This window comes from Chiloscyllium plagiosum, chromosome 38 (assembly GCF_004010195.1).
Source record: "Chiloscyllium plagiosum isolate BGI_BamShark_2017 chromosome 38, ASM401019v2, whole genome shotgun sequence".
NCBI classification, from domain to species: Eukaryota; Metazoa; Chordata; class Chondrichthyes; order Orectolobiformes; family Hemiscylliidae; genus Chiloscyllium; species Chiloscyllium plagiosum.
In genome coordinates, this window is record NC_057747.1 from 5,144,813 (window position 1) to 5,154,650 (window position 9,838).

Consider the following 9,838-nt stretch of genomic DNA (forward strand, 5'->3'; position numbering starts at 1 on the left):
CTTCTAAAGAGCCACCGAGTGGAAAGAGGCAGCGCAAACCAAACACGTTTTTTTTTGCACAATCACTATTTACCCATTGCATCATCTCGCCTCGTCTGCTTCCAAAAAAACACAAATCCCTCCGGCTGGACCGTCCCCCTAGCACCCTCCCCTCTGTGTCCATCAATCAGATTCAACTCTCCAACAGGTCTGTCCAAAAGCAAAATACTTAGGGGGGGAATCCTACCCTAAAATAGCACAAATGATTAACAGCAATTAAGAAATAGACACTGCTGATCAAGCAGAGTTGGCTAGGGTGTAACTGACTGGGTGCTGAGTCACATGGACTGCATGTGTAGGCTTCAGGGAAACAATGTCCTCAGTTTCAGTGGGTCAGTCTCTGCCCCCTCCTCCCTGCTCACATTGAACCTCACATGATGTTAGTAACATTTCTCCTAGCCTTATAAAGGAGGTGCAGGAGCCCTCTCCAAGCCAGAGCTGTGGAGTCAGGAGATCAGGGGTTCCCTTGTCCCCACCTCCTGGCTGAAGAGAAACAGAGAACTGGACAGAAATCTGGAACATCCACCAGCCTTTCCAAATCTTCCAAGAATGAGTCGCCCGGTGGACGGTCGCCATGGCAACGCCGTACACGATGAAGGGGTCTTCATGTTCACTTCAGAATCTGTGGGAGAGGGGCACCCTGGTAAGTCAGGGCACAGGGAGGCCTTGCATTTCTGTAGCGCCCCTCGGAAGTGAAATGCGACAGCAAGGTGGGAAATGTAGCAGCCAGTCGGTGCTCGGCAAGATTCCATAGGCACCGAAGTGATCACAACTGGATAACTTGTTTTTTTTTGCTGGAGTGATGGCTGAGGGATAAATACTGATCTCTGGACACCTCCCTTGCTCTCCTTGGAAATAATACCAGAGGATCGTCAATGTCCACCTGCAGAGGCAGACAGGAGCTCGGTTTAATGTCCCTTTTAAAAGGCAGTGCTATGTTCCCCTTGCGCTGCTCTGGGAACGTTAGCCTAGATTGCAGTGATGAGTGGGACTTGACCCACTGTCTTCTGGTAATAGTTACAATATGTTGACTGGACAGGCTGTGCTCTAAACATGGAGCAGGTGAGGGTGGGGAGACACAAATGGGAAGGTACATTATGAGCCTTGGTCAGCTGGGGTTTGATTAGTGAAGGGAATCAAAACTTCCCTTGGTAGGAAGAGGGTGTCTGAGTGACAGTGGTTAAGGCAATAAAGTGGAGAATGAGAAATGAGTGCATTCGGGTGACTATGTAGTCATGGAAATGTGGGACAATCTCAGCAGTGGGATGCCAAAGGTAAGAATTTGCATTTGTATAGCACCTTCTTCATTATCTTATTCCCAAATGACTTCATGATGACAAAACATCTTGACAGTAGCAAGTGTTGTTCTGAGAGAAAATGTACTGTATGACATAGAGATCTGCAAACTGCAGATTGATGATTTTAAGTCATTAATTCACTTTGGTGGTGTGGACTGAGGGGTGAATGTTGGTCCAGATGCTGAGCGCACTCTTCGTGATGTGCTGTCTGTTTGTATCCACCTGCATGAACAGATAGCAGTCAGCGATTCCAACATTGAGCACTCCCAGTGAACTCAGTTTGTCAACCTGCACTCCCTAGGGTTAATTACACAAATATCTGAGCATGTGACAATGAACCAACCTCTGTTTTTCTGGCTTGGGGGCTTTGGACTGCTACCGGGGAGGTGATTCACAAATAATAATGCCTAGAAATGTCCAGAGTGCTCTCCTACATACAATATCATAACCTCAATAGCAGATCATCAGAAAGTGTTGTGTAATGGTTTCAGGACCATGAAGCAACCTCCCAATGATGACACATAGCTGCATAGCAGAAGTGTGAACAGGGTCAGAATACTTTGGAAGAACATGAAGAAAGTGCATTAGTCCTTGCCTAATATATCTATAAAATCAGACCTGGTATATTTGTTATCATGTATTGCAGTATTTAGAATTAATTTATAATAAAGTTACTTTGAAGTCCTTGACTTTGCCTTCTCCTTAACCAGTGTGTCTTGAACACAAACTCTTGGAATATCAGCAAACCACATGATAAAAGAGAAATTTCAGAAAAATAGTGTAAACCAGGCCTTGTTTTATTTCTCATTCCTTGTTTTATTCCTCTCAGACTCCAAACCTGAACAATTTGGTGTTTCCCAGTTGCCCCTCCTTGCAATATCAAACAGTTTTGGGGGGCTCTTCTACAATCATTCAATTTGCATTGTCTCTTGCTGGGTTTAGCCTGGGGAAGGGTTCCTGCATTTGCCATGGCTTGGTTCATCCTGGATGACATCTACCCACTGAGTAGAACTCTCCAGGGTTCAGCTTTAGAATTGGAGTGTAACAGGAGCTATGGACTTCCAATACCACTAACACACAGCGAACGGAACCTTACCCATAGATCTGTTTCCTATTCAGTGTTAGAAGATGGCAGACAGTGAACAAAGAATAAAGTCAACAAGCTTTCCAAGAGGGACAAAGTAAGTATTTGGTACATACTGTCTTCTTTATACTAATGATCAATTTTAAAACAATACTTTGGCTATAGGCATCATTGGCTGGGCTTACATTTACTGCACATCCTCCAACTCCCCTCGAGGTGGTAGTGGTGGTGAGCTGCCTTCTTAAACCTCTGCAGTCCATGTGCTGTAGCCACACCCACTATGTTGTGATGGAATTCCAGGATTTTAACCAGTAACGGTGAAGGAGCAGTGATATATTTCCAAGTCAGGGTGCGGAGAGATTTGGAGGGGACCCTGCAGGAGGTTGCTCCCATGTATCTGCTGCCCTTGCCCTTTGAAATGTTAGAGGTTGCAGATTTGGAAGATGTTTCCACTTATGGTTACAGAAGTACAATGTGCTTACATCTTAGGATTTCAGGAGTTCTCTATTCCAACCACATTTCTTAGAGGTGTAGACCTGAAATGATGCAGGACTCTTATCCTTTTATCTCTTGAAGAAGAGTCTGGAGATTTAGGAAGATGGATTTACTTAATTTATATGTTCATAGTAGCAAATTTCTCTTGTTCCACTCAATCAAGGTACAAAAGTGAATCCCTAACAACGAAATGGTGGTATGGTTACGCAAGGTGAAACTTCTAAACCAACCTATTTCTCTACACATCCCATTCCTGTTTCTTAGGCAGAGTCATTTTCCTTCTCTGCTTAGAATATGCCCTACAAAATCTCTTTATGAGGAACATAATTAATGTCGCATAACCAGAGCATTTCTTTCCATTTGTTCTCATATATAGCTCCTGATAGTTGGACCAACAGAGTTTTAGTATCACCCATCCACATACCACCTTGATAGGATTGAACTTTTCATGCTCATTTTCTGGATTTCACCTTTGCAGTGGCAATGTCTGCAAACATTATTTGTGGAACAGGCTTTTTAATTAGTTAGAAGATCTCAGCCATTAACCACAAGAAGGGTCATTTTCATTTTAATAACCCCTTAAAGAGACCAGCCGTGAAGATTAACCCAAGGTCCTTTGTAATTCCAACATCCTTTAGCAAGAAACAAAAGGTAACCTGATCTCTTGATTCCACTTTCTCAACAAGGAAGTGTCGTTTGGGTTTATTCTTCAGTAGTTCACATTTAAGTGACAAGTCTGGAATGTATGATCATGGCAAAGATGCATTCAAGAAGGGAGTCCCATCACTAGCGACCTGGGTGGTGGTGGGGGGAGGGGGTGGTTTGGCAATAGATTTGAATCTTTCTGTATGGAATGGTTTTTTGAAACAAAGAACCAACTGACCAGCTCGTCCATATGTGCAATGTATCTCTGTGATTCACTAGCGAAGTGCAACTTTGTATCTATGATTTTAAGGTATTCACCCATCATCCCTTACCCTGTCTCTGTTCAGTACACATAAAAGGGATGAAGGCATTTAGCTCCGTAGCATTTTAAGTACAGGTGGAATGCATCACTGGTTGTGAAGTTGTTGACCGGTTTAGCATTTATTTCCTAGCCCGACTAGTGATTTAAATGATCAAACAGTACATATGGCAATAAGGGCAATGGCTGGTCTCCTTACTTCCAGCCAGAAGATCCAGATTCTCACCTGGAGGTGTGTCATAATATGCACAAATGGGTTGATTAAGAATTAAGTTTCTTTTCTTTAAGAGTAGTACAGGACATAATGAAGCCATCAAGTTAGTGCTCACTCTTTACATAAGCCTATGCAACCTGTTCTCATTATTTAACCATGTTATCGTTCAGGGGAACTTGTACTGCACTCTCTCCAAGGCTAATCTTTCCTCTATCTGGAGTGTACACTGTCTGAAGGAGGAACTCGATGTGCACTCCCTGAAGAACACAGATTGGGGAATGACATGCATGTGAGGCAAACACAAAGGGTGGTGGGTTCCAGGGAATTGGGGTTTTCCAATCCCTCTAAACACCCCAGTTGCTGCAGATTCTCTGTTCCTGGGATGGTCCTAGGTATGTTTTCTACTGTGACGGATATAACACATCAAGGTCCCAGGAACAGCCAGCTGTCCCCACCCCCAGGCAAACCATGAGCTGCAGCAGAAGTAAGCCATTCAGTCCATTGAGTCTGCTCTGCCATCATGGCGGATCTGACAATCCTCAACACCACTTCCCTGTCATTCCCCCCATAATTTGATTCCCTTCCTGAGTAAAAATCTGTCCATCTCATCTTTGAATATACTTAACGACCCAACTCAACAGCCCATTGCAATAAAGAATTCCACAGATTCACAACCCACAGAGAGAAAAAACATCCTCCTCCTTTCTGTCTTAAAAATGTGACCTCTTACTGTAACCTATCCATCTCCCCATCACCATCCTCCCGCCCTGAAACTTTAAAACACAGGATCCCGAGTGGGAAATAACGAGGATGGGTGCGGAGGGTGAGGTGGAGATGTGAAAGGGTGGTCCTAAAAATGATCATCTGGTTGTAACCCCACAAGTGTCAGCGAAAACATGACACATGTTTCTGAGGGTGGGGAATCTGGCTCCATTTTCAAGATCTACCACAAGAGTTGGGGGGCACGGAAGGGGGGTTAATTTTGAATAGTCTTTACCTGCAATCTGGTACAGTTGCCAGTCAGTGTTCCAGCCACACAGCACGATTCAACACCAACATGGTCTCCAGTACATGGGAGTGCAACTCATTCAGTCCTGGAGTGTCACACACAGTAGGTGTGTGGGACAGACAGTTGCGAAGCAGTACCATGTGATCTCAGAATGTGGATGCGATCTGGATGTGAAATCTTAGTCCACACCTCCTCATCAACGCTCAACTTGAGCTGTCAACTTTTGTTGTTGCTGCAATCTTGTGATAAAAGTGTCTTGCCTTCTGCTATCTGAGAATCTGAAAGCAGATTTGTTAATGGAAAGTACTGGGAATGCTGCTCTCTAATACTCAGCTGTTCTAGGAACTCCAATGAGAATCAACAAATTCTCTTGCAGTTTTCTAAAACTGTTATGCGACTTTCTGCCCATCACCATGACAGCTGATTGCACTGCCTATGTTTCAAAGACACACAGGGTCTCACACTGAGGGTGAGATGCGCTCTTTACTGACAATATAATCCCAATGTAACCTGCATTCATATTCCCCATCTGACCGAAGGCACCAATATTAAGCTAGAGGACAGTCCCAGGTACATAAGTCAACCTCCTGTACTGCAACCAGATCCCACTAATCAAATCCACTCCAGCCAACACCCTCCCTGTGGCTGGCTTGTGATTGGAAGCTGAAACTCTGGCTGATATTGTTAGCCTATGCATTCCAGAGGCACTGCAATGTCTCCAAATAAAAAGGTTCATTTATATAGCATCTTGCATGATATCAGCCGTCCCAAGACACTTTATGACCAAGCAAGTAGATTTTGAAGTTGTTGTAAATGTCAACTCAGTAGCTAATTCACAAGGCATCACAAAGAGAAATGGGGCTATGGTGGCAGAGCCTGTTTCTAGTGATGTTTGATAAGGGCTTGATATTGATCAGATTACTGGAGAAAGTACCCCCCCTCCACCCCGTCCTGCCCCCATTCTTCTTTGACCAATGACAGGGTGGAACATGGTATGGTATTACAACCACTTAGACTAGAAATCTCGATGTCCAGAGAATGTGGGTTCAATTCCCAATTCAGCAACTGGTGAAATTGAAATTCAATTACCACAGGGATTGAAAGCTGTTCTCAATAAGTGACTGGCAATTTATAGCAAAGGTTCACTCGGCTTATATTGGGGATGACAGGACTGTTCTATGTAGGGAGATCGGTTTGACCAGCCTTGTATTCACTGGAGTTCAGAAGGATAAGAGGTGATCTGATTGAAATGTATAAAACTCTTTAATATGATAGACAGACTGGATTCAGGAAGGATGTTTCCACTGGTTGGGGAGTCTAGAACAAGGGATCATAGTCTCAGGTCACAAGGTGGATCATTTAGATCTGTGATGAGGATACATCTCTTCATTCAAAGGGTGGTTGATCCATGGCATGCTCTACCACAGAAGGCTGTGCTGGCCAGGTCACTGAATATATTGAACAAAGCGATTGATAATTTTTTTCATCTTGAAGACACCAACAAGTGTGGAGAGAAAGCGTTGAAACAGAGAACCAGCTATGGTCATATTGAATGGCACAGCAGGCTTAAAGGCCAAATGGCCTACTCCTGCTCCTAGTTTTGATGCTTCTGTAAAGCTTACAGGAGAGGTAATTAGCCTCTTGATATTGTCACCATTCCTAGTAATTGTAGAGATCCAAGGTCCTATCTGCATTGTAGGGATTCAATAATTTATTTTGGAGAAGGAAATCTGCCATCCTTACCAATCTGGCCTACATGTGACTCCACATCCACAACAAAATAGTTCATTCTTAAACATGTTCTAAAATGAATCCATGAGCCACTTAGTTCAAGGGCAATGAAGATGGCTGACATAACATATGAATGAATGGTGGGTACATGAGGCATCAGACTGGGAGGATACAGAGGCCACACAAATCTTGGTGTGCACTGATCCATCCTGCAGTCACAGAATCCTTAACTTCAACTCTTAATAATCATTAAATCCGTCATTATTTGCCAGCCTTTCCTAATCTCCCTCTTCCTTACTCAGTAGCCCAATCCTTACTCAGTGGCCCAAGCCACTTACACAAATTTATGTTGTTGCTCATGTTAAAACAAATTTTCTCTTCCTCAGATAAAATCTGTGACCAGATCAGTGACGCTGTGCTTGATGCCCATCTTAAACAGGACCCTGATGCTAAAGTTGCATGTGGTGAGTGAACTGTGTCATTGTGAGTCTAGAGCAATGTGATGTCTTCAACCGTTTGAATACTGAACCCAGGAAGGATTTGCAATGAATTAGCTTACAACAATGGGAATAAACTACAAAGAAGTTAAACTTCCAAGTCTTTCAATTATTAAGGAGTTTGACAGGGTAAACATAGACGTTTCTCAACTGCAGGCGAACCCAAAGTTCAGTCCCATAAATACAATAGTTACCAATAAACTCAATAGAGATTACATTAGAGGTTCCTCTGTCAAAAAGTGATGAGAATGTACAGCTCACTATCACCGGGCATGGTTGAGGTGAAAATCATAGAGGAATTTAAGGAAGAAACTACATGAGGCTATGAGATGGAAAAGATTGCGTCCATAGGAGAGGTGATGATATGGGAAGTTTGTTTTGAGCATTAACACCAACATGAGCCTTTGGGGCCGAATGGCCTGCTTTTGAGCTGTTAATTCTGGTCTGCAGAGATGTCCTGAAGCTGAGATGACTGACATTCAATAACTACAATCATTTTCATTAATGCCAGATATGACTCAAGCCAGTGGTGAGATTTTCCCCTTAATTCCCTTCGAGTTGTTTTGCTCGGGCTCCTTAATGAGCCACCCTTAACAGCATGGGGAGAAAGTGAGGTCTGCAGATGCTGGAGATCGGAGCTGAAAATGTGTTGCTGGAACAGCGCAGCAGGTCAGGCAGCATCCAGGGAACAGGAGAATCGACGTTTCGGGCATAAGCCCTTCTTCAGCCCTTAACAGCATCCCTTAGTACCTTCTCAACTTTGAAGCTGAGGGTACAGCGAAAGTGAGGTCTGATTACTGGATGATACTTGTGAATTGTAATGAAATCAAAGGGATTGTGGAATGCAATTGATTACCATTTGTGCTCTGTAATTAGCAAATAACCACTTTACTGAACTTACAATTAGAAAGCAACTAAGCAAACATTCTCCAGAATTCAGCTAAACAATCCATAATTCCACATGAATTTGGTGGTCTCACACTTACAGACCAGAACATGGAGCTTTCTCAGAAGCTGCAGTGAGAGGTTTTGTAGCATATTGTGAATTCTATTCTGTATCAAAACCATGTTCTACTCGACATGGCTGTGATTAATGTTGGCTTCAGATGCCTGTAATGGCCAGTGCTTAAATCCCCACCTCCCCATGAGTAACATAATTTAAGAGAGCAACTTTTGCACTCATTGCCATTTCCCTCTTATGTTCCACAGAGACTGTCTGCAAGACCGGGATGGTGCTGTTATGTGGGGAGATCACCTCTCGCGCCTTTGTTGATTACCAGAAGGTGGTGAGAGACACAATACAGTACATTGGATATGACAATTCCACTAAAGGTCAGTGAAAAGTCCCATGGTGTCAACTTTACTTAAACTAAAAGATCAACACCTTGCATTGCATTGAGAAGGAACCACTATTTAAAAGCCTCTCCATTTCAGTTCACATGATACACTTCAAAATATTTCACAAAATAATTCTACACTTCATCTATCCAGTGATTAACACATGGGAACTAGCTCAAGGCATCATCAGTTTACTGGATTTCTCTGCTAACTGTACAGAGCTGAGCCAGAGAGGTCACCAGGCAGTGGGAAATGTAGTGCAATTTATCATTTTTCACGAATAAGCCTAGACCATTGCAGAGTCTCACAGAAACCCCAATCCTGTCCCTGTGTCAGTATTGTCCAGGTAGTGCTTCCCACACAGCTTGTTGGTGGTGCTCACTTTGAATAAACTCCTGATGGTGTTTTGACCAAAAGTCTGTTGAGATGCAGTAACTCAGCACAAGGTTTGTAGCGTAGCTCAGTTACATGGTGCTAATCATCCAAACACTGCAGCAGTTCAATTCGCCCTCCAACAGCAGAAGAGCCTCACCCCCAAAGCAGCACTAAGACTGCATGCTGACAACCAGCAGAAATCCTCACTCCTGTCTCATCCTCCCCTGCATTAAATATACAGAGGAACCTCGATTATCTGAATTTAATTTATCCAAACGCCAGATTATCCGAAGGAGATCTCAAGGTCCCGATAGGAACATTACGTCAAAAAGCTGTTTCAACCCTGATCATGTCTTTTGTTTACAGGTACAATGATTAAAAACGAATTTGGCTCATTGAAATGCTGCCGAGGACAGTCCTGAACAGTCCAGGCCCCGTCTCTAAATGACTGACCTCCCACCCTCCCCCTCTCTCCACACTTTCCCTGGGGTTCTACACAAGGGTGTATTCTGAACCCCCTTTCCCAGATAATCTCCCCAACATTCTCCTGTAGAGAGTAGAGGTGGAACCTGTAGAAAATTGTGTATGTGCGCTGTTTGGAGACTTACCCCACAAAGGCAGCAGCAGCCTGTTGGTGTCCAGTCCGGCTGCCCCCGTGGGATGGGGCGCACAGGTGGGTCGGGCAGTAGTAGCTGGGGGTGGATTCGGGGGGGGTAGGAGCGGACAGGATTTGGCGGCAAATGGGTTTTGGAGGCGGAGTGGGAGTGGATGGCGTTTGGGGAGGCGGGGTGGGA

The 9,838-nt window shown here is 44.0% G+C and overlaps 1 protein-coding gene across 2 annotated transcripts in view; it reads left to right on the forward strand.

Moving 5' to 3' along the window:
* Positions 1–363: 363 nt before the first annotated feature.
* LOC122541757 (S-adenosylmethionine synthase-like) overlaps positions 364–9,838 on the forward strand; it is a 29,628-nt gene continuing 20,153 nt past the window's right edge. Inside the window, exons 1-3 of one of the 2 annotated variants that reach the window (XM_043678703.1) lie at positions 364–682; positions 7,221–7,298; positions 8,541–8,663. In XM_043678703.1, coding sequence (XP_043534638.1) covers positions 589–682; positions 7,221–7,298; positions 8,541–8,663 — 295 coding nt within the window. In that variant the 5' untranslated portion in view covers positions 364–588. The remainder of the gene's footprint in view (positions 683–7,220; positions 7,299–8,540; positions 8,664–9,838) is intronic. The other variant, XM_043678702.1, reaches the window with a different exon arrangement.